The sequence below is a fragment of the Podarcis vaucheri genome (assembly GCF_965113315.1).
Source record: "Podarcis vaucheri genome assembly, chromosome: 3".
Lineage (NCBI taxonomy): Eukaryota > Metazoa > Chordata > Lepidosauria > Squamata > Lacertidae > Podarcis > Podarcis vaucheri.
The window spans coordinates 75217961-75243345 of NC_138761.1; the positions used below are offsets into that span (position 1 = coordinate 75217961).

Genomic DNA, 25385 nt, shown 5'->3' on the forward strand with positions numbered 1-25385 from the left:
TTTTTGAATTTACTGGAGTTTAGGTAAACACTAATGGATTGTATGCTTCCATTCAGTATGCCCAAACACCAGTGAAATATCAGCCTTTCTCCCTTTTCCTGGAGGGCTACATCACACCAAGGCTTTGTTTTCCTCTTTCTTTGGCAGTTGTAACAGGGATAAATAAAATCATCAGGGTTTTTTTTTATTTAGAGGCACTGGGCAACTTGGATCCAGATGAAGTTAACTGCACTTTAGTCCCATTTGCTTAAATAAATGGGACTAAACCATGGCTGACTTCCTCTGGATGAAACCCACTGGATTTCTAAAATGCTCATGGAGCTTTCCAGCATTTAGTTCAACTAATCCCTGTCTGTGGATCTGCTGTCCCTTGAATAGGGCAGACTGCATACATAATAGCTCCATGTGCACATTGGTTATGCAATGAGCTCTGGACTCAGATGTTTGTCTGATGCAGTGACAATGATCATTTAATACCAGTTATTTCTGGTTTAGCACATTCATTTGATACTCTTGTGCGATTATTTAGATCGTTATATATCCAAATAAAAATTTATATTGTAGCAACCGAATTAAATTTGATACATTAAATCAGCTTTTAAGAATATATTTCTCCCACAATTACAAACCCTTTTTCTTTATTTCTTTTGAATGCCAAGAACTGGCCAGGCCCTGTTGAGACAGTTTACTAGTAGACAATAGTCATTTTTTTCTTAGGAGTTAGCAACATCCCAAAATAACACAACTAGAATCCATGAATATACTGCCTGTGTCCTAATTAGAGTCAAGCCAACCTTTTACCCAAGGCAAACTGATATGTCTATATTTCTCTGTATAATAATACATATTTAGCAAACTGAAGGGTTTGGTTGTTATTTAGTTGTGCTACCCAATAATGCCAACTTCTTTGGACAACATAAAGCAGCCTTCCATTATCTGGTGCTCTTCCAGTGTTTCAGACTACAATTTCTGCAAGTCCCAGCCAGCATGATAAAGGGTGATAGGAGTTGTCATCCAAAACATGAAGGGTGCTAGGTTAGGGAAGGCTTACAAAAGAACCATGAAAACAGCGTGTTGTTAGAAAAATGTAGTTATTTCTTAACTTAAAAGTATATACGCTATATTTTTATAAAAAACAGTGTATCTCTGAAATCTTACAGGGTTATTGGGGTAGGGAGACAGCCAAACCTAGCAGCACCAAAGCTGTACAGGTGCTGTTTTCCCTCCCTTCTTTTGTCTAAATTGGGTTTGGGTTTTTTGGTTTTTTCCTCCTGTTGGTCCCAGATTGGTCCCCTTGGCTGTTATACCTCTCTATATATTCTGGCCCTAGTGGATCCAAATTAGCCCCCATCATACCCACTTTTGGCAGACCTCCCTCTTTTTCCTGTGGCCTTGGAATGCCCTCCCAAAAGCTATAGATTTCTGCCCTTGTCCCTGTTTAGAAAATATTTTGAGTAACAGATAGAACAGGTCTACTTTCTCTTTATACAACCAATGGATAAAGGTAAAGGTACCCCTGCCCGAACGTGCCAGTCTTGACAGACTCTGGGGTTTGTGCGCCCATCTCACATCTATAGGCCGGGGGCCAGCGCTGTCCGGAGACACTTCCGGGTCACGTGGCCAGCGTGACAAAGCTGCATCTGGCGAGCCAGCGCAGCACACGGAACGCCGTTTACCTTCCCGCTGGTAAGCGGTACCTATTTATCTACTTGCACCCGGGGGTGCTTTCGAACTGCTAGGTTGGCAGGCGCTGGGACCGAGCAGCGGGAGCGCACCCCGCCGCGGGGATTCGAACCGCCGACCTTTCGATCGGCAAGCCCTAGGTGCTGAGGCTTTTACCCACAGCGCCACCCGCGTCCCATCAACCAATGGATACAGTCCTATAATTATTTCACTATGTTCATCATAATCATTTTGAAAACCAAGAACTTACTAGTCCTTACAAATCTTTAAAGGACACAAAGAATGCATTTACACAGTTTCATATATTCTGAAGGACTTTATTAAGCTAGTTTTAACACTAGGATTTCTTATTCACATGGCAACAAATGACATTTGAAGGCAGCCACAATTCTGTATTAACAAAAATAACAGTGTTGGGCGGGGGGGGGGGAAGCATTTTTAGGGTGACATACAATACTTACCTTTAAAGTGGCATCATGTGCTCACATGAGGGTTGGAGATAAGGCGACCATTATATTTTCACATGATTTTCTCTTTATCCTCTAGCACTTCCTCATCTGGTTGTTAAGGGCTCATCAAGAATTACTTTTGTGCCACATTTCTAGGCACAGGTCCACACTTTAAAGCACTGCTTCTGAGCACTTTTTCTTTTCCCAAGCGCTTTCCACGCAGAGAAACACTCTTTACTGTTGAATCAGAGCAAACAGCAATCCGCAGCTAACCCAAATTACCATTCATTCCAATTCAGCATTAAAGAGCAGTTTTTCATGGGGAAAGTGCTGCGGCCAAAAAATAAATAAAAAATAATTGCTAGGAAACTGCTTTAAAGTGCGAACCTGTGCTTAGAAAGCGTGGGCAAAAGGTAAGTGCGGATGAGCCCATAATCTACAGTGGCTATGGAAACAAACTGAATTCTACTAAGCTGCATGTCCAAATTAATGCATGGGACACAATAAGTTGCCTGCAAACAGAAGCTCTGTATTTGGTGATACACAGCTAATGCCCGTTAAAATTTGTAGACCTATGCTGTCTGATCCAGGGACTCATCTGTGTTCCAGTGTTCATGTAGACTTCTGTATACATCTGCAGAGGAGATCACTCTGTTTGTAGGGCACTCTGCATCCAGAACCACCACTTGGGTTGAAGTGATGGAGCAATCTACATGTTTAAGATGTCCATACTCTCAATGGAACAAGCATGGGGCTTTCATGTGCAGTGTACATGACTATGGCTTTAAGCCAATCCCTATATACACTGGAGTTCCTGAGACAAATAATTCCATGGAAGCACAAGGCTTACCTGATCTTGCCCATGTCCCCTATGAGTAGGGGAACTCTGCTCTAGTAAACATAGCAGCCAGCATACTAAAATACATTTCACAAAAGATACCACCAGACAATATGTAAAAGGAAAGCAACCATAAACCATCAGCACCACAGCTCAGTGATTACAAATGGAAATGGAAAGCTGTATTGTTAATCTACCAGGTTGGGGTTATTTAAAAAAGAAAAAGAAAAGAAAAACCAGGTTCCTGAACTGACTGGCTACTGTTATCACACCACACAATGAGTAAAGAAAAGCCAGGCTTTCTTCCCACTCAAGTTGTTTAGTTTTGGGCTTCCGGGTCATGTCATTTAAACAAAAGCAGAGAATATTTAAAATTAGCCTTCCCTTTTATTCCTTTGTTCTATCTTTTCATAGAAACATTGCTTTCTCCCTCAGTATGGAACAAAAGCAGTAAACTAAAAAGTCACAGGCAAAGTGATGTTCACAGTAAGGAAGGTGGCATCATGCCATCGCATACCCATTTAAATATTATTTTCTTTAAAAAAAGAATGCAGGAATTTTGTTTAACCAAAATTCATATATTGTATAACCAACAGTTGTTCACAAGGAAACCTCTGCCACATGCAAATCCTAGTTCACTTAAATACATCCTGCTTGGGCACCTTTAAGTTCCTCCAGCGCCTTAACACCACTCTGTATTTTTCATCGTTGACCTTGTCGGATGCCTTCTTTAAGACAACTCTCATAACTACAGCAGTTTCTGTTTCTTTGTCCTCTCCAACTATCAGGTCCAGTGTATCACCAACTTTTACCTGAAGATTTGGGGTGGGGCGGGGGAGAGAAAGAAACGCAGCATGTTTTATTTTGCCTCCAGAAATAAGTTGGAGTAACTTGCTGGTGATCCCTGCACTTTTCATTCGGGACCTTAGAGAAAAGCAGCCAACAGAGCTGCAGAGCATCGGCTATGATGGAAGTGCTGCAGCTTCATCTCTCTACTGTCTTGTGAGCTTCTGCAATGAGGACAATATGGAGATTTCCAAGCAACCATGGCCTAAGAGTCTTGTGGCACCTCAAAGAGGACTGCCAGGGGTGGGGGTGGGGGGATAGGCAGAGAATGTATCAGTTGCTGGGAAATTTAGTGGGAAGAACCCAGATCCTGCTTATGGTATGGGCTTCCCATCGGCATCTGGTGGGCCACCGACAACAGGATACTTCACTAGATGTGCCTTTGGCCTGATGCAGCAGGGCTTTTATGTCCTTAATCTACGGTGGCACAAGCTGTTGTAGTTCCACAAAAGCCGATGGCATCATTGAAGTATTAGAGTGCAATCTTAACCCCCAATCTGTGCTGCAAGAGGAAGTGAGGAACAGGCAGAAGTAGTCCCTTGGCTTCAATAGGCTCTGCCACCATTATTATTAAATTGATTTGTTACCTGCTGTTCACCCTAAGGTTCCCAGGTGGTTTGCGACCATTTAAAATAGAGCAAAAAGGAAGCCCAATCCAAAACAAATTACAAATTACAATCATAATGGGGAGGTTGTCTTCAAAATATACATCTCAAGTGTCAAAATCCAGGGAAAAGAGGTGCGTCTTCAGCATATGATGAAAACTGTATAGTGAACTCTCTGGGGATTTCCACAACTTGGGGGATGCCCAAAGAATGCTCTTTCCCAGGCCAACAATCCTTAGCTTCTGAGGGCAGTGGAATTACCAGGCAGGCCCTCTCTACTGATGTCAACACTGAAGAGGGTCTGTAGAGGCGGCAGCCTTTCAGGCATTTGAGGCCTGAGGCACCCACCCAAATTGTGAGGGGTTAGGAAGCTACTGCCAATAGTTACTGGCATAAGGCCCCAGAAGAGGGCTTTGGGAAAGTAGGATCAGCAATAGATCCACTGGAAATGGGACCCATCTGGGCCCATCTACTGCACCAGTCTGAATCTGAGCCAATAAAATGGAGGGCAGAGTTTTCACAATGGCTCTTCATCTTTGACTGTACTATAAACAAGGCAAGACAGGGTGCAATCCACATACTACTGAAATAATCCACTCACTTAACTAGGGTAGGCATGGACGTTCCTATTTTTGATGTTTTAAACTCTTCCTAGTAACTCTGTGAAGATGCAGCAGGTGGCAACCATTATCCTAGGTGGTGATCCTGCAAACAGGTGTGCCCTTTATGAGGTTCTATTATTCTAGTAATATAAATATTATATGTGTGGAATGAGATAATGTGGATAAGCATTTGCCAGTTAAAGATAATTTGAGTTTTTGACATATAACCTCTTTTCAGTTTAAGACATAAACTATTTTCTGGAAAACCTTACCGCTCTGCTTTTCTTCCATAGTTTCTCTCCATTCAGCCTGAGTTCGCCATTATAGAAGGCATCTTCCACTTTGCTTTGAAACGAAAAGAATCCTTAATTTTTCTTACATATACATTAACCACTGCTAGTGTCCCATAAAAAAAAGCCATCCAAGAATACACATAGCCAGTAAAACACCTTCAGCTACTTCTGCACATATCTTTTCTAACATGGCAGATTTAGAAACACAATATCTGTACAAAAGACAAGAACAGGGCCTTAGGTAGAATCAATGCTGTAATTCTTAAGTCTAAGTAAAGCTTTCATATATTAAACCAAAGTTTAATACTGGGTACATCACAGTGCCAGCAAAGCTTAAGGTTTGAAGGCAAGGTCACTGAACTGCAAGTTAGAAATTTTTGAAGTACAGACTCTTCAGTAAGTTTTAAAGTGAGATTTCTTTTGTTATTAAAATTGCATTTGCTAATTCAAAGGGTCCCATTTTTTTTTTTTTAAACTGGGCAGTCTACTCTGGTAGGAATTTCTGAAAGCTTCTTAATGGTAGAAGTGACAAATTTCCACTGTCTTTATTCCTGATGAAAAAGGCAGGTGATAATCTACAACTAGCTTTAGTAGTAAGGAACATAAAAGAAAACCATTGGCTACCTCTTTTGATCTATTTTATTTACAAATTATTATACTTACTTTCTTGCAATGTCTAGACCAGCTTTCATTATTACATCATATCGAAAAGACTGTACTACTTTTTCGAGATCTTTGTAATCTTTCACTATAGTAGGATCATCCTCAAACTCATCTTCTGAATCACTTATCTCTTCGTTTTCATCTTCCTCCTCAGTCTCCTCTGGCACAGTTTGTTTTGCGTTCTTCCGATAACTTTTGTTGCTTTTGAGACGTACAGAAATCCTCAGTGCACTTTTGGGCAACGGTGTTAAAAATACTTGGTGTTTTAAAGGAGAAACACATAAATGTTTTGGGGTAATTGCCGTTACTTGCTGCTGGCTTGCAGAATAAAGAAGCCTCTTCCAGGGTGTGCAGAGTTTATAAGGAGAGTTCTCCAAGAGACCAAGCCAAACATTTAGATTTCTAAAAGCACCAAGCGGCAATCTGCAACCCGTCATAGCATACCCTGGAACAAAAGATTTAACAGTCAGTTTGGCTCAGTAACTAATGAGTTTTACAAGATTCCTAAAAGCTGAATATTCTTCAATAAGAATTAGTACTCAACCTCCCCATGCATTAAACAATGACATTAGAAGTACAGTGGTACCTCAGGTTAATAACTTAATTTGTTCTGGAGGTCCGTTCTTAACCTGAAACTGTTCTTAACCTGAAGAACCACTTTAGCTAATGGGGCCTCCTGCTGCTGCCGCGCCGCCAGAGCATGATTTCTGTTCTTATCCTGAAGGAAAGTACTTAACCTGAGGTACAATTTCTGGGCTAGCGGAGTCTGTAACCTGAAGTGTCTGTAACCCGAGGTACCATTGTACTGTAGAAAGAGCTTCAGATGTTGTTGTTTTTTATAAAAAAAATTTTTCAAGAGAACCAGGTTCTAATCATTAACATAATATTTATTCACCATAGTTCATAACTGATTAAGTTAAGCATTTTTAAACCCCATTTCCCCTTAATTCTCTGAACTAGGGCTTAAAAGTGCTCTACTTAGCCTGTATTCTACTGGTAATGCATCTTGCACTTGTATGAACATGTACTTGAAGTGAGCCATGCAAGCTGCTTATACAGATTTCATAACTGTCCAGAGTCCCACCATATAAATAAGGGACCAGTTACCAGTATATTGTATGAATGGATCATACGCACTACATATACACATCTGTGGGATGCAATCCCAATGTGTGTGTGTTACACACACACACTGCTCAAAGGCAATGTAAAGCCTCTCAGCACCACATACAGAGAGAAAAGTGTTGCAGCTATCCCCAGTTCCCCTGTTTTCAGCTCATATGTAATCCTTTCCCATCCTATGCAGCCAAGCAGCAATCAAACATATAAGCCAAAATGGCAGATGTTGTTGTTAACTCCCTGCATAGTGTCACAAAGAGCTATACGAATTCAGTAATACCATGATCTGCAAGACCAACCTAATACTGCTGTTTTAAAACTTGTCCAGCCCTAAATATTGCAGCAAGAGAAGGAAGTCCTTACTGTTCTCCCATCTGAGCTGTGTCACAACCAAAAAAGGCCATGCATTGGCTCTTCTTACTGGAGGCAGTGGTCACCTTTGCCAAAGAATGGGGAAATGTCCACTCCCCTATAAATACTTGCAAGATACCAAGCACTTAAGGGCAAAGAGCCTTTTCTGCATTGACCCTCACATCTCTGGAACCCATTGCCACCTGCACTCCAACAGACACTGTCACTCAGGTGTTCTGCAAAGCCCTAAAGACTCACTTGTTCTCAACTGCTGTTTCCAAAGTTGGTTTACAGTTCTCCAGATTATTGTGTTTATAATCAGGAACAGGACCTTTTTCATGACAGCACTCACCAGATCCTTACCTCTTCTTTTGCTGCCCATCAAAGACATTTTGTGCTGGCACCCATGGCATCTTTATCAATATGTGAGTATCAACCCCTCATTTATTTAATTTAAAAAGCAATCTCAGGTAGTAAGGGGATGGGGCTTGGTACTGTTGTATTGTTATTTCTGATGGTCTTATGTGTACAGTTGTATTTCATTGCATTTTACTACAAGCTGCCTTGAGAGGAGTTTTACCTTTAAAGGCAGCCCAAGAATACTATAAATTAACAATCAAAACTTAGAAAGTTGGCAGAGGGTGTTCCCTCCACCAAAAATCTGTATTTTTCTCCACCACCATACACACTTTTTTTCTCCTCCACCTCATAAGCCCTTGGTGTCCACTTGTGCAGAAGCAATGAACCATACAACTTCATTTTCTCTGGAACAGGGGTGAACCACAAATACACAAAAGAGAACAGTGCCATACTCTTCCTTCACAGATACTTCTACAATACTTACTATTTCTTAGATCTGTACAACCAAAACCATTTGTGCATAAATACATCATTAAATAAGGGAGGTGGGGATCTACCCCTACCCCAGATTGCTGGAACAAGTTCCGATGGGGAAGGGAACTGGAGTTATACCTCGGAGGGGGTTGTTGTTTTTTTAAAGAGTTTTCCCCTGTAACATTCATAGACCATCATATATTGCTTTTACAGTTCAATGCTATGAGTGAAACTTTCCAGGTAAGTTATCCCGGTGGACAACTGATGCTGCAGCCAGATTCTAGGTGATCATCATTTAAAATCAAGCCCCGTAAGTTCAGTAGGTAAGTAACCTTACGACTGCAGACACCTCCAACTACGCCTCATGTTTACTCGGAAATAAATATTAACGGTGCCGCGTTTTTCAGCGGGGTTTTCCTTCCAGGAGAGTGTGCCTAGGACTGCAGCCTTCGCTCAACGGAGCCTTCACTCCCAGGGAAACGCACGCGTGGGGTTCTTGCAACCCGCCCCTTTGGTGCGGTACAAATAAAAAGAAGCCTCGGACAGCAACACTTGAAATAGGTGAGACTTAAGGCTTCCCAGTCCATGGGGGATTTGCACGGGGAGCTGGTGGAGCTTCGGACCCGACCCCGGCCTCTCTTAGCCCACAGCAAAAAACCCTCCCCCCCCCCAAAAAAAAAAGCGGCTCTCCTGCACCAGCTCGCGCTCGCCACGCTACCTGCCTCCGCCGGGCGCCCGCAGCCCCGGCCCTGCCGCTGCTCCTCGGTGCTCGGCCCGTGCCCGTCCTTTCCCCCGCTTCCTCTCAGCTCGGTGGCGAAGGAGCAGCGGAGGCGGAGCCACGCTCGGTCGGACGCAGCCGGCGCCCTCTGCTGGCCAGGAGCGCCTCGGAGGACTCGGCCGCGGGGTTCTGCCACCGTCGCCGCCGCCAACTCCTCACCCAGTCGATGCGCTTCCCTGGGAGCCAGTTCTGAGGAGCTTCGTGGGAGCTGCTTTCCTCTCGCCACCCCCCCCCCGCACACCAATAAAAACGGAGTCTGGCTGACCGCCCCGATCACGCTGCAGCTGGTCTAAGGAGCACAGCAGCTCCACGCGCAAACCGGCAGCCAAGGAAGGTTGCTGGTTTTCGGCCATTTTGCAACCGACGCAAACGTTTTGCAACGAGGACCCTGACTTAGGTGAAATAGGCTGCTCCTCGGCAAGAGGTTGCTGAACAGAGGCTTTGTGGCCTCCTCAGCACGGTGCATTGAAATCAGTGGCATGCCCCCTTTCAGTAGTCACGGCTTGCCCACCCACTCACCCAAGGATCCTGGGAACTGCAGTTGGTGCCCAGAGTAGAGGTGACAGCAAATCCCCCCTCACAGAACTACAGTTCTCATAGTTCCTATGGAAGAGGGATTGATTGGTAAGCCACTCTGAAACCTGTAGCTGTGTGGCGAGGAAGGGGGGTCTCCTGACAGCTTCCTGCACCCCTAAGAAGCTACACTTCCTAGGATTCTTTGGGGGAAGCCATGACTGTTTTAAATTGGTACAAATTACTGCTTTAAATGCAAAGGTGTAGCTGGGGGGGCGGGGGGCACTGGGTGCCACACTGAAAGGGGTGGCACTTACTGCAGGGCCTGCAGCACGCCAGAACCACACGTCTCTCCACATAGTAGCTCGGGAGCCTGCAAGCTCTGCGCTGCCTGAAACAGCAGCATAGGGCTTGGATCTGCCTGCCACCTCTCCCTCAGCCACCCTACAGCTGGGGGCAAGGCGGCAGCGAGGCTGAGCTATGCTGCTGTTTAAATGTATAGTGCAGATGGAGCCTGTATGCGTATAATGTTTCTGTAGGTGACTGTGTGCCCCCTCTTCCCACCCACTCAGTTATTTCCTAATCCACTGGATAGTAGATACTGTACCTGTACATGGAGAAATTCAGGACAGTGAGCAAAAAGACCAGGTTGGATTTCTTTAGGAGTAGTTTCAATACCACCTGTTTTAAGGGCAGCAGATCACACTCCATTGAGTAAAGCTGCCCCCCCCCACCCTAGACCCACACAGTCCACTCTCCTTCCCCCTCACTCAGTTTTCAGCAGACAGGAGGGCAGGAGTCAAGAGAGGGAGAAGCGGATCCCATCACTGCAAGATTCCTGCCCACATAATCAGACCACATCCATAGAAATCGATCCTACACAGTGTGGGAAGGCACTGCAATGGACACCTTAACTGGATTTGCAGCAATAGTGGCATCTAAGACACTACAGAGCTGAGTTATGTTATCCTCAAAGTACCCTGCAAATTGTTCACAGCATGTTGCTCAGTGTTCAAGGGCGATCCATCCTCTACTTCTGGTATAACCTAAAGCAGCTCTGCTGGACAGCTCTTTGAGGATGACGTGGGGGTGGTAAAAGAGTTGTGTTTTGCCTTCACTACTGCTTGGTAGGCAGAATTATGGTATATGACATAACAAGCATTTGCTTGGCTTTGGAGTGTATTTTCTGCCACCTGTACTCCAGTCATCTCCCAGTCTGCTTCTTGATGTGTAGCTCTTCTGTAAACCAAAGAGTAGTGTGGACTCTGAAGCACTGGAGAGGAACTTGGAGAGTGATATTGTCAACATTGCTCCTCATCTCACTATCCCGTCTGCAAAAAAAGCTGAAGAAAAATTCTACCACTTTAAAAACTTTTTAATAAAAACATTTTTACAGTCATATAGGCTAGTGTCAGCTTCCAAGTATATAAAAAAAAATGTAAGCAGGACATTGTGAAATTAGGTGCACAGCTATCATCACCTGGTTTCATCCTGAACCACAACGTAATGACAAAAATAAGTTTGCATAAATTGAATGCCCTGTTTATTAAAACTGTTCACATTAAAATTAAATTAGGAGCAATAATTTCCCCACTGTGACTCATAAATGATTTTTATTGCCTATTTCATTATCTGGCAGTGGAGATTTAGTAGATTTTTAACATTCGTTGTTATAGTCAAATAGCTTTCAGAATGAATTTTTGTTTAATTATTTCTCTACTTGCCTGTGGGCACCAATCTGTGCATTCCACACCATTCTTGGATCCTTTGAAATAAATAAAACCAGACACGCGTACATATACACACACAGAGGAATATGCTTCAGAATTTCAGGTCCTGCCTAAAAACCAAGAGGTAGTCTCTATGGGGAGGGAGTTCCGTAAATATGGAGCCAAAGGGACCTGGTGCCCCACTGCCACTGCTTAATGGAGGTTTAAATGCTGTAAAATTAAATGGGGTGTGAAGAGAGATTTTTCTTTTTCTCCAAATGATATGATAGTTATGGCCTTGGATAGCTTTAAAACCAGATTATGCATCTCTAAGGAGGGTGGGGCTGATGATGTTTCCAGGGACACTGGTGTGGGAGGTGTGCATACCTACTATTTCCCCATCATTTTCAGATTTTCCAGTGAGTGTGCATTTTACCTCTTCCACCCTGGGCTAAGAGAGCACTGGATACAATGGACATTCCACCAGTAGTACGTCTCACAGCTAACGCTGTGAAATTAGAATATGATTGCTCTGTCCATTTTCTTGAAAAATGATGAACACGTTATCAATTTTCCTTACTCATATTCCTTCATTTGAATGAAGTTTCCCGCCCCCATTGCTTTTAGGGGGAAAAATCATATACATAAAGTATTCTATGTGTGGGGGGAAATGCTAAACTATTTCAGAAGTGCTGCAGAAAATCTTTCTGGTATGCCTTGCCTTTGATTGTTGCCCTGGGGGCTTATCTACCTCACATTAAGCAGGTGGCAAATGCAGTGAAAAAGGAAATAGCAATCAAATTAAGTGCTAGTTATTTTTAATATCCTTATTAACCATGACAGTTATGCATTCCACCAGCAAATGTTAATTAGTTTGAATTATTTGCTTACTTTTGTATTCTCATGTGTTTTGTTTCTGATTAATTGCTTTACTACTTGAAAGAGGATGTTTTTTTACCTAATTAATAGTGCCTAATTCTGTAGATATATGCTAGACTAATATGGTTAGTTTTCAGTGGGGGGATGTAGGTTCTCCCCATTTGTGTGCTCAATAAATATTATTTGGATTGCAGTGCAATACATAATCTCCAGGGAATTAGGCTGACTGATCACAAGGAGGGTTATTCCTAAACAAGCATGCATAGTCTCTGGCTTGCAAATGCGTGTTAATTTCAAGTGAAAGTATATTTTATAATAGTTTAAAAGTCATATTTATTCAGCATAGTGCAGAATTCATTCAGTGCGTTCACAGAGGCATCAATCAAATAGATCAGCAGCTCTCAAACCTTGCTGGAGGTCACAGCGAACCACTTACATTCTAACATTGTAAGAACACATTCGTTTTTCTTTTTGATTAAACATATAGTATTAAAAATAGCATCTCCCCCCCCCCCTTATCAAGCCAGAGATGTGTTATAAAAGTCATTGGCCTTTGGCCACATTCCAGAGAATGACGTCTTTATCTGGCAAATACGGTTTTTTTGGAAATTAGTAGACATAATACAGTGCTGTATTATGAAAATCGGGTACCCCAGACCAGGAAGTTCATATGTTTGCCTGATGAATAATTCAGCCCTGGTTAAAATGGCTTCAGCCTCTGTCATCAGAAATAAATCCAGCCCAGGGCCAAGTACAGATATCCTCAGCTGTCCTGCAACCTTTCTAGGACCAGCTGAATTGATCTTGTAGACCACAACAGTTGAGAACCTGTGAAAGGAATGATTAGTGGGGTGGGAGGGAGGATGGGGTGGGTCTTCGTTTGAAATTCAGCACTGGGGTGGAGAAGCATATCCTCCAACATTTCTCTGATTAAAATAGGGACATCCCATTCCATAACGATAATTTCACTATTTATACCCCACACATCTTACTAGGTTGCCCCAGCCACTCTGGGCAGCCTCCAACATATATAATAACATAAAAACATTTAAAAAACCCCCTTCCCTATACAGGATTGCCTTCAGACGGCTCAGGGGTCAGGTAATTCCAAACCTTCCAACATTTCTCCAGTGAAAATAGGGACATCCTAAGAAAAAGTAGGATATTCTGGGATCAAATCAGAAACCAGGGTGGCTTCTCTAAATCAGGAACGTCCCTGGAAAATAGGGACACTTGGAGGGTCTGGACTTTGGAGAAGGATTCTCTCCTGAAAAGTGAAGTCCTAATTAGCCTCAGACCACCTGAGTCAGGCCAAAGGCCTATCTATTCCAACACCCTGTTCTCACAATGGTTCTCAAATGGTGTCCACACGGGTGGGGCAGGAGAGGATGGCAAGGAAGTGTCAGACAGTGTCTTGAAGTAAATAAAAAAGACCACACAGAGTCAAATGTCCAAAAGGAAAAACTTTTACTAAAAGGCAAAGGCTTGTTACAAAAAAAAAAAAAAAAAATCAGACACAAGAGATACAAACAAAAAAAAGAGAGAGAGAGAGAGAGTAGCTTCCTGATCGCAGGAATTTATCTTTCCTGGCCCAGCGTGACCTTGAGATAGTCAAAACAATATTTGCCTCAGAAGTGAACCTTCTAGAATCTTCCAGCACTTTCCAGTTTCTGCCCTCAAAGACTTTAGTCATGACAGGAAGTGTGGCGGGAAGATTCAAGGACAATCAAGGAGACATTTAAACATTTCATTCGTGTTGATGAGAGTTTGTTTGCCTCAAATGAGACTTAATATAAATGAGATTACCCAGCAAAAGCAAGCTCATACCTCTCGTTGAGTTTGTATACATAAAGTCGGGGCTTTTTTCAGCCAGAACTCATCGCCTCTCAGGTGGACGCCATCATCTTAATATAAGAAAACAAGGGAGGCGTTAATGGTGAGTTCTGGCACCTCTTTTTCTAGAAAAATGGTGCTGCTTAAGGTACACATGTAAGAAGCTTATTTATAATTCTGTTCTTATGTAGCTGCATTGCTTTATACTTCCTGCATGTTTCATTATCATATTATTGTGTTCTGTGTTACAAATCAAGGAGTTGTTTATTTTTGTTTTCCAATGCATTTATTTTTCATTTTGAAATATACTGAGGTTCTGGCTCATGTTCCAAGGATGCTGGCTGTGATGGGCCTGTTTGGTTTGGCACAAGCGGCTCGCTCAGTCGTGGTTCTGGTTCCGGTGTCCTTTCGGCCTCGCGGGTCCTCTCTGTATTTACTGATTCTGCCTCTCCTGCTGGCCCCTCCTGCTCTATGGGCCTCACTGCCCCGCTGTTCCCTTGGGACTCCTCTGACCTGTCCTCCTCCTGGGTTTCTCCCGGGAATCGTCGCTGTATCTGGTCGTAGTGGCGGTGCCAGCATTGCCCCCCATCCGTTAGCACCTCGTACGACGCGGGGCCAGTGACCCTGGTGACTGTGGCGGGTACCCATGCTGGGCCTGCCCCAAAATTCTTTGCGTACACTGGGTCCTGGGCCTCGAAGGTCCGGGGGTTCCTGCCTTCCCCCCCCACTACCTCATCCTGAGGGCCCCAATCTTCAAGTTACAAGGCTCATCCTCCCCACAAAGTCACAAATCTCACTTCTGTACCTTGCCTGGTCCACCATTTTGTGCCTAGGAGCCACATTTAAGCAGTCTCATTAAGATGAGAACTCTGTAAGAAATTATTTGGTGCAGAAATTTAAAAAAAAGATTAGACTTGAAACTCTGTGTGTGTTCTACCCTTTTTGTTTAATTATAACCGATCAGACAACAAGGTTCGTTCTTTTCTGTCTCTTTTTTTGCATACGTGCCTCACTTTTGATAAATAAAATGTCAGGCACCTATTTTGGACACCAGATGGCAGCACCTCACCACAAAGAGTCAGACTCTGTTAGAATGATAAATTACATGAACTTGCACAATGAAAGTGCGACAGTTCCAGGGCTTTTTTTTCAGCTGGAACTCACTGGAACTCAGTCCCAGCACCTCTCAGATGTGCACCATTTCCATTATAAGAGAACAAGAGAGGCATTCAAGGGGAGTTCTGTCACCTCTTTTTTCAATAGAAAAATAGCACTAGACAGATCAATAACGCACCCACTCTTCTTCAAGAATCAACTGCCAGCAAATTTCAGTCCTAATTCTGCTTGAGAAGAAGCTGGGACTTCTAAAACAGTGCTGGGGAACCTGTGGCCCTCCAGATGTTTTTGCACTCCCAACTCTATCAGGCCTAACTAGCATGGGCATCGTTGAGGGATGATGGGAGCTGTAATCCAACAGCATTTGGGAGGCCAAAGGTTCCCCGGCCCTGTTGCAAAACTCTTTTGCCTCTGATATTTTTTGCCAAGGTGTGGGCACTAATCTCAAATAGCCTTCCCATAGTGTTAGTTGGGGAAACTGTGTGAACCATGCTACGGTAATTCTTTCTTGTTTTCAGCTGCTGCAAAATGCCTACATAAGGCCTTCCAAGTGAGGGATTGTTCTTGACTGTAGCTGCCTCCCTTGAGCACAGGGACAAGTTCTCCCTGGCCCAATGTACTGACCTGCCAGAAAGAATGGGCCAGGTACATGGCCACTTGGGGACAAAGACGGGAAGAACTTGAGCAGCTGCACTAGTACGTGTACAAACTATGCTGCGGTGACATAGTTAATGTCAGACTGAGCTGGCGAACTGTTCTGAGCTAAAAGGCTTCATTTCCTTCTGGGAAACCTTTCAGCAGCCACTTGTGGGTGAGGCCAGAGGCAAAAGTGTATGAAGCAATCCCACCCCCACCCCCCTTCCAGGCAAGCAAGAGGAATTATCAGCCAGGCTGAAGCACTTTAAATCAGGGCTGGTGAGGGGTGTGTTGCTAGGAATGATGTGCAGCTCAGAGAGAGATAGGCAGCCGTGTTGGTCTGCCATAGTCAAAATAAAAAATTCCTTCCAGTAGCACCTTAAAGACCAACTAAGTTAGTTCTAACTTAGTTGGTCTTTAAGGTGCTACTGGAAGGAATTTTTTATTTTAGCTCAGAGAGAGTCCGTCCAAGGGCCAGGTAGAGAGACCTAAATGGTTGTGTTCAGCCCCTGAGCTTGAGATGTGGATACTGGCAATGAAAGGAATCTTGGATTCAGCTATATTGATTTCTAATTATACTGAATTATTTTAATTTGTGGTTATATTGACCTGAATATAAACTGAGATTTTAGAGTATTCTATTTAGTGAGCTATTTCAGAAATGTGGTAGCCCTTAATTCCAATAGCTGGTTTCAGTTACATGTAACAAATGCTCTGAGATCAGAGCCACTCCTAAAACATACTAGGCGCAATACAGACTAGCAGCAATCTTAAATTTTTATTTTTTTATTTTTCAGATGTTAGTTTTCCTTCAGAAGCTGATGTTAATGGATCTGGTAAGTATGCTTTGCCTTCCTACTGAAATCCCATTAGAATTAAAACTCATGGGATGAGAAGAATAGCATGTTGCAAGTCCTGATAAGCATTTATATTAGGGAATAAGACCCATTCAACCCAGTTGGATTTAGTTCAAAGTAAATTTGCATAGGACTGTGCTGTGCATACATTTCAGCTTGCATATGTAGGAATCACAAGCTTTAAATCCCCCCTTTTTTTATCGCAGAGCACCCTGAACACAGAAAAAGAACATCAGAAGACTAGCTAAGGGGAAATTGGCAACACCAGTGTACATTTTCAGAGTACAGAGGAATGTTTTGCTATTTAGAGTGCTAAGCAAAATAGTAGCAACACATTATAATTACATCATGGTGGTTACTGACACCAAAATCTAAATATGGCATATGGAGTTGGATGGCTAAAAATGCCCCTCCATTTTTAGGAAAAATACACCTTTGGCATGGTGTATCTAGCCACAAAATTTGAGATGCAAAGTACATGCTCAACATCAGCCAAGTCACAGCTGTTTTGCAGTATGTAAGTGCAGCAAAACTTTTACACTAACCAAGAATGTGCTTGAAGACTGGTTACTTCAGAGCCAATGCCCAGCCTTACAAATCTCACCTGCAAGGAAGTATTTGCATACATTGCTTTCATTACAAAAATCATGCTTTGCAGAAACCCACAAGAGAAAGCAAGACACACAAAAGGAAAATAGCATTCTTGGATACACTGAAACTCTCTAACCAGAAAGCACATCTCCACAATTAGCCTGAAGCCATGTCAAGGAGGCCTTTCCAGATTACAGTATTATTGGGGAACAAACAATCTTCAACCATTACTCAGGTGTTGAAGGGCAGCCAAACACCTATTCTCAAAGTAGTGCAGTTGTTAACATAGAGCTTCTCCAGACATCCTTTTTATTGCATATCCATGATGATGAGCACTCTTGATGCTATGGGGATAGTCACACGCAATCCTGCCTTCAATGCTGTTTGTGCCTGGAAACGTTTTGAGGTGGTCACACTGTTTCATTTCCAATCAGTGCCTATCCCATAACTTCCTGCTGCTAAAAACCTAGAACTTTTTGTAGCACACATGTTTTCATTTATTTCTGTTTGCTATAGCCTTTCTGGACAGCAATAATGTGGTGGCATCACAATAAAATTCTAGTCTGGAGGGGCTCTCAGCAATTGCACGGTTCTTTTCTCAAGCAAATAACTCCTCTTGCAGTTTGTTTGTTTGTTTGTTTGTCAAATTGTGGCGGGAAGAATTGTAGGTATAATGTCAGCCACTCACAGCTAGCAGTTTGCTGCTTATTTCAGTTGCTTCTGTTGATAGTGCCTCTGATTGGTAGCAGGTTTAGAAAGTAGATGAAAGACTACAGGTTTTTGTTTTGTTTTTTAAATAAAGCACATAATTCTAAGGACTGCTGCCCTGCTCACTCTGCTTGCCAACTCCACCTTTCCTCCAACCCTCCTTCCCCACCTGTCTAACCCACCTCTGTTTACATCTCACCCACCCCCTTTTCAGCCCCTCATAGCTTGCCCAAACCTCACATCATCTCCCCCCACAGCTCACCCCAACCTCCTTTTAAAGGAGGGGGAGGCATTTCAGAGACCAATTTTCTGAAGCCCCTCCATCTTTAATGGTGCAGGGGGGGGGGCACTTCACAGAACACAGAACACTTTGCCAAACTGCTCTGTGAATGCCTTCCCCTTTTGTTAAACAGCTTGCCTGGGCCGCCTGCCATTTGCGCTGCTTGCTTGCCTCCCTGCCTGCCATTCTGTCATGCTGCAGTTGGTGTGATGCCCTGTTGGTGGCCACATGAACTGCAGCATGACAACAGCATTACATTTTTATGTATATAGGAAGAGTGTCCTTTACTCTGATGCCCTGCTTGTGGGCTCTTGAAGGCTGCTGAGTACTTCAAACAGAATACTTCACAACAGTACAACTCCATATATAACACAACATTCCCTTCACACACTTTATAAAAATGCTAATAATATATTGGATGTTATAAAAAGCTTTGTCAGTTTATCTGCTTTTGAATTTGAATGATACTAACTGTTTGCAGCAAGATTCCGTGGATAATAGACTAGGGTAGTGTAGAGATTGCATGGATAAGCTCACAGGGACATGAATAAGTGAGCAAATGACTTCCCTGTTTTCTTCACTGAACCTGTCCTTCTCATCTTACAATTTCCTCCAGCAGCTGTGGGAAAACAAGTAGAATCAGCATCATGTGTCACACTTGCTCTTCTGAGGCCACCCGCAGTTGTTGTCACTTTTAATGGGAAGAACAACCCCAGAGAATGAGGAGGAGTGATATCATACACTGGCTAGGAACTAATGGAAGCAGTAAAAGGCAGGGTGGCAATGGGAGTGGAGCAAACAAAAACACTTTAAACATAATGTATGTGCTGGAAAAATACACAAGGTATTGTTGAGAGAGACATCCTGAAAAGGAGGGGGGAGAGAATAGAAGAGGACAATTCCCTTCCTTTCATGTCTTTCATTCTCAGGATGCTGGATCTTACAAGCTGGTTCTACCCCTGGGAACAGGCTGAAGTAGCAAAAAGAGAAATATTTGAGCACTCTGAGTGGTCACTGTAAAACATTAGGAAATTTCAAACTGCCTGTGGGTGACATTAATCAACACTGCTCAGTTGTTAAAAGCACGAAACACTGAATGAGAGATGTCTCTTCTTAAGAGCACAGAGAGCTTATAACTAGTCTGACAGTCTAAATTATAAGGCCCATCGTTATCAGCTCAATTTCTCCATTGCTTGCTTCTTCTTCCAGGATTAATTTAAGCAAAGACTGACCTGCAGAGTGAGGCAACTTCCCCAGCTGGCAAATGCTTGGGAGGCAGCAGGCAGTGGAGGCAGCACCCCCAGCCAGTGGCAGTCTTTGGACTCAGATTTCAGCAGCACCCTGTGCAATGCTAAAATTTGGTGCCCCCCCCACCTCTTGAGCTACAACATTGTTGTGGTGCCCCCTGTGGCCGAACCACTTACACTACCCTAAAACCACCTCTGCCCCAGCTGTTTTTTCCTGAGCCCCCTGACCAGAACCTTTTGTTGGAGAACAGAAAGTACCGTATATGTCATGTGGCATGTCCTGTACCCCCATAACTACCTTCAAGTGCAGCAGAGGACTCTATCCCATTGCCTGTATTGAAGTAAGTCAACCGTCACTCAGCCTTTGTACACTGAATTGGGGTTTGTGGCTGCTATCTTGTCCTTTGCTTCAGGCAGCAAATAGTCTTGAGAGGACCATGCCAGGACCTAGCTCCAAAACTAGTTTTCACGGCAAATATTCAATGCAACAATACATTTTAAAATCCCTGTAATTGAGAAGGTAGTGTTCAAGCATGTGAAAAGCATCTTCCTGCCCTCAAAACTGAACCATTCCTATCCTCCACATGGTCAGAATTGGAAGGGGGGTACCATAGATCAGAGCCAAAATCCCACCTCAACACCTCTTATTTTACAAATGGAGCCCATTCTGCCTTGTCCACCTCTTTCTCTCTCCTGTTTCTTTTGAGGAATCTCTTGAAGGTTGTGTGAACTACTTTGCTTCATATTACCAGGAGTGTGAGGTGGGGGACAGTCCAGAATAGAAAACAGGTGGTTGTTGGAATTATTCTTTTCATCCGCTGTGGTTCAGTGTGCAGCAACCCCCTGGAGCATGAGAGTTTATCACAGGAGCCAGGGCTGTATATTCCAATACGGTTGTGCAGGGTTTGAAAGCCATCTATCCACAAATTAAAAGACGCCTGCTTCTTGGGAGAACAGCAATGACAAACCTAGACAGCATCTTAAAAAGCAGAGACATCACCTTGCCAACAAAGGTCCGTATAGTTAAAGCTATGGTTTTCCCAGTAGTGATGTATGGAAGTGAGAGCTGGACCATAAAGAAGGTTGATCGCCAAAGAATTGATGCTTTTGAATTATGGTGCTGGAGGAGACTCTTGAGAGTCCCATGGACTGCAAGAAGATCAAACCTATCCATTCTTAAGGAAGTCAGCCCTGAGTGCTCAATGGAAGGACAGATCCTGAAGCTGAGACTCCAATACTTTGGCCACCTCATGAGAAGAGAAGACTCCCTGGAAAAGATCCCGATGCTGGGGAAGTTTGAGGGCACAAGGAGAAGGGGACGACAGAGGACGAGATGGATGGACAGTGTTCTCAAAGCTACCAGCATGAGTTTGACCAAACTGCGGCAGGCAGTGGAAGACAGGAGTGCCTGGCATGCTCTGGTCCATGGGGTCACAAAGAGTCGGACACGACTAAACAACTAAATAACAACAAATCCACACTGCAATCTCTCAGATTTGATTGGCAGCACCCAATACATTTTGGCAATATTCCTTGCTGGCTGTTGGAGAATGCCCTTTTATTTTCCACCTACCCCCAGGCTAGTAAGGAAGTGGGATAGATACATGAATGTACAATAGCAAGCGTCAACACTGTGCCTACAGGTGTACATGTGCCAACAGAGGTCTTCCCCTCCCCTGCTGAAATTAGGCTTGCTTTAAGAAAGCATAGTTTTATGATGTTAAGTGGGTGTCGGTCTGGATGAAACCCTGGGTCCCCTTTCCAAACCTTTGAACTTTTATCTGTGAGGTTAGAATGTGTTAAGAGGGAACTTAATGAACAGGTCAAACTAGTCCCTTTGTCAGGGTAATGACCTTGGCTGAGCAGCCAAGTACCCAACATATGCATCTAAAGAGAGTGAGCAAATGTGTGGGCCCCATCCCACTCACCTGGCTAGTAGGTAGAAGAACAATAGCCTGAGTTCTTAAGGGGAGGTGGGAGGTGAGAAATGCTAGAAGTTGATGACAGAGGCATACCGGTACCTTGCTCTGTGCTGAGCAGAAGCTGGATTTGGGGTCTTATTTGGAAATCCAATGGAGAAGTGATATCTGTTGGGGTGTTTACTGTGTAGAGCCCTCTATCCTATGCTCAGGCTGCATATATATGTAAATAAAACAATATATCCTAACCCTACGCCAAAGGATAAATGGACATAAATCTGATATCAGGAATCACAAGACAGAGAAACCAGTAGGAGGACACTTCAGTCTCCCAGTACATTCTATACAAGATCTCAAAGTATCTGTCTTATTACAAAAGAATTTCAGAAATAGACTGGAAAGAGAAGTTGCTGAATTGCAACTTATTACCAAACTTAAAACCATGGAGAGACATGGTCTGAATAGAGACATTGGATTATTATCTCAATATACATGATAAAGCTATTTTTAGCCATCTCACCCCTTGCTTTTTCCTGTAAGACCAATTGCAGTCTCGTTAACAGGTTTACCACACCTATCAGCCAATCACCCATTCCCACCACCCTTCTGAGTAATACCCCTCCCCACCCTCTCACTATGTATAAGGGTCTGGTGACTTCTGTTTCAGTGCATCTGAAGAAGTGTGCATGCACATGAAAGCTCATACCAATAACAAACTTAATGCTACTCGAAGGAATTTTTTAAAATTTTGTTTCAGTATATCCTAAATACACCACAGTCTCCACTGACCTTCAGTCCAAGGAAACCAAAAAGCACCTGGAAGCCCTGGGGTCTCTCACCACTTGGAGATTGGGGTGGCAAATAACAATGGTGGTGGAGAACAATACTGTGGGATAACACAACTTGAATGCTCCTCGTTGTACTGTGTGTGTGGTGCCCAGAGCAGTTTGTGCACAGGCCCAAAAAGATTGGAGACCCCTGTGCTACAGAATCTCTTTGTGAAAAGCCCCTTCCTAATAATGATGATGATAATTTCTACCCCGCCCATCTGGCAGGGTATAGATCAAACATTAAAAGCTTCCCTAAACAGAGCATATCCTTTATTCAGTGACATTGAGCTTTAAATCCTTATATCAGTGTTTTACTATGCTTCATCTCATTTGTCCTCCCCACCAACACAGCAATGAAGTTTATTATTAATATGTCCATATGGTCTATTATGATAATGAGTATTTCCATGAAAAACTTTGATATAAGTTTTATATAAATATAAACTTTGATACAAGTTTACAGTCAGAAATGTATGATGTTTCCCTGTGCCCTTGAAAGCGTTCTTTGAATTTCCCACTTCTGCAATTCAGAATGTCAAACCCACAGTAGCAAGACTGTAAAAAACAACAAAACATTTTAATGACTTCTCCCATCCACTTTCTATCCCAGATACACAATATTCAGACACGAGCACAAATGGCGCCAGAGAGGCTTTGTAGTATAGTAGCATTGTGTGTGAAAACACCACCAGATTAACAGCCAAGGCTGACAGGTGGGCCAATGGTTAAGGTGGGAGATCTCATTTTAGCCATTACACAACATTTGACTCTGAAGCTGCAATATGATGTAGGGGAGTAAGTTCCATTGTAGTGAATGGGACTAACGTCTCTCTAAACATGCATACGATCAGATTACATGGATAAAATGCTATGTTCTTGGTTAACATCTGGTGAACTCAGTGAAACTTAGAACCAAAGTGTATGCTATACTGAAATCCTGTGTTTGGCACTGCCAATGCAATTTTCTTTTTGTATAAGGAACTGCAAAGGGGGTGGGGGGAGAGTTTCTGGATCAGGCAGTGCAGGGGAGGAAGGCCACATGGACCCAATCCAGATCTCCTTACTTCCAAGTGAGCATACATAGGATGATGGCCCAACAACCACTTATCAAATGATTTTGGGTCTTCTTTGCTTTTCTTTTGCCAGAGGAACACTTATCAGACAGCTGGTTTGTGTTTATGGCAATAAAAATCCCCCATTGCATTGTGAACACTGTAGCACAGGAAATTGTAGTATATAAAGTTATTTCCTTTAAGAGGGAAACTTCTTCCCCTTTCTCAGTGCCTGATCAGCTGCACTGAAGGAAAAGGATATGACAGAAACATTTGGAAGCATATTCACATTTCCCCAATCCTTCTTCCTCCGTTGGAAACAAATGGATTGTTGTTTGTGCTAATTCAAAAAGTCTGCTGTGGTAGATAATGGCAATACATTGAACCCTGAAGCATGACTGCCTCCTGCTAGGGGAAGGGAAAGAGTAAAGGAACAGGAGAAAGGAGTGGAACCTAGGTGTTTGGTGGGAAACAACAAAGTGTATTTTCTCTGTCTGTCAGTCTCAACTCTGCCTTCTACTGACTGGAAGCATGCAAAGTTGCTTATACCCAACAGCCCACACCCTCTCACTTGCTGTGCTTCACATCTTCCTTGAGTGTTGTTGCCTGGCTGGAATGTAATCCTTGAACTCTTGACAATGCCTCATTCTTGCCTGGAAGATGGGTAGAGAGGTGTGTGTGTGAATGTGTAGAAACTAGCCTTCTGTACAAAGGTACATTTTACATCCACTGCTCTTCTCACTTTTGCCTCTGGCCAAAGTGAGGTGACTGCCTCAGATGGCAAGATCCACAGGGGCAGCAGATCCCAATGCAGATATTTATTCCCTCCTTGTTCTTGATGCAGATCTTCATTCATGCTTTCTTCCCTGATGGGGAAGGGGACACAGTTTTTTTGTTTGCCTCAGGCACCAAAATGTTTTGGACTAGCCCTGTCTCTGGCCTCACCCACCACTGGCCTGTGGTCATAGGGCTGGAAAAAAAATCCCCACTCCTGGGACACAGCTCCCTGTGACCATGAGAATTTGAAAAGGTTTCTAGCCTATTGTTTATTGTGTATGAGCAGCATGCTAGTACAAAAAGCCTGACTGCTCTGGCTTCACTCGTCCCTGTTGCAAGTAGGAGAAATGAAAGAGGAAACAGATTCTTTTCCTTGATTTTAGTATATATTTGTAGGGTGTTTTTTGGGGGGGTAAGCTGCTTTTCTTGATTAATGATTAATAAATTTAATGATTACTACCACTACTACTACTACTACTACTACTAATCAGCCCTGGCTTCCCAGGGATTGTAGTTTGTTGCTCCCTAAAAAGCCATACTGAGTAAGCTGACAGCAAGCTGTGATTTGAGGTTGGCTATCAAACCAGGCATGTTGGGGAGCCACAAACCATGACCCCTGGTTTGGATGTAGGGGAAGAGCAGCTTAACTACAGCTTCCTGGCTTGTTTCCCGTCTTGTACCCAACCCAGAGCAGAGCAAAACCAGAGTGATCAGGCAGAGTACACTAGCACACCTGACTAACCTTGAGATGGAAATTTAGCCTGTGAACTACTCTGGCTAAAATCTTCATAGCTTTTTAAAAAGCCAGCACTTGGGTTTTTGACTTGGGTTCCAAAACTAAAGGGCAGCCAGAACACATCTTGAAGTTCTCAGTGTTTCTGAATACTCTTCAGAGGCATTCCCATGTAAAAAAGTGTTGTAGTAGTCAAGCGTAGAGTTTGAAAAAGTATAGCTGATGATGGCTTAATCAATGTTCAGTGTGCCAAAGCAGTTACAACATTGGACTCAGACCTGAGAGATCAGGGCTCAAACCTCAACTCAGCCAAGAACATGGGTGACCTTGAACCAGTCTATGGCTCTCCACCTAATTCAAGATACAGGGTTGCTGTGAGGATGAAATGGGCAGCGGGAGAATCACCTTGAACTCCTTGGATGAAAAGGAATAGGAATGGAATAATAAATACATAAATAATGTTCCTCAAGTAGACTCACAGCATACATAAGTGCTAGTGCTATCATCTATCTATCTATCTATCTATCTATCTATCTATCTATCTATCCATCTATTTAGAAATGTTCCTGGCTCTGGCTCCCCACTGGTAATTGAAAAGCAAGCCTGAATTCAGGAGAATGCCTAGGCAGTGTGGGCTTTACTTA

At 43.3% G+C, this 25385-nt stretch overlaps 1 protein-coding gene and 1 long non-coding RNA gene across 3 annotated transcripts; one reads left to right on the plus strand and one right to left on the minus strand.

The window, feature by feature from the left end:
* Positions 1-1979: 1979 nt before the first annotated feature.
* MTRES1 (mitochondrial transcription rescue factor 1) lies at positions 1980-9156 on the minus strand. 2 transcript variants are annotated; one of them, XM_082216704.1, is made up of 4 exons: positions 9002-9156; positions 5980-6424; positions 5296-5368; positions 1980-3782 (listed from the first exon to the last, which is right to left on the minus strand). In XM_082216704.1, exons 2-4 carry the CDS (start codon positions 6414-6416, stop codon positions 3606-3608), a joined length of 687 nt encoding a protein of 228 aa, XP_082072830.1. In that variant the 5' UTR covers positions 6417-6424; positions 9002-9156; the 3' UTR covers positions 1980-3605. The 2 variants fall into 2 exon arrangements, with proteins under 2 accessions (XP_082072830.1, XP_082072831.1); XM_082216705.1 differs by having other exon boundaries at positions 9006-9111.
* Positions 9157-13043: 3887 nt separating this feature from the next.
* LOC309528999 lies at positions 13044-20670 on the plus strand. The gene is made up of 3 exons (XR_014218016.1): positions 13044-14098; positions 16545-16583; positions 19393-20670. It is a non-coding gene; the product is annotated as an uncharacterized lncRNA (long non-coding RNA).
* The last annotated feature ends 4715 nt before the right edge of the window (positions 20671-25385 follow it).

Coding starts and splice junctions, on each gene's coding strand:
- MTRES1 (XM_082216704.1), bottom strand. CDS start 6,416: ATGACGGGTTGCAGATTGCCGCTTGGTGCTTTTAGAAATCTAAATGTT. Junction 5,369..5,979: donor GGTCTAGACATTGCAAGAAA/GTAAGTATAATA, acceptor TTCGTTTCAAAG/CAAAGTGGAAGATGCCTTCT. Junction 3,783..5,295: donor TATGGAAGAAAAGCAGAGCG/GTAAGGTTTTCC, acceptor CCAAATCTTCAG/GTAAAAGTTGGTGATACACT.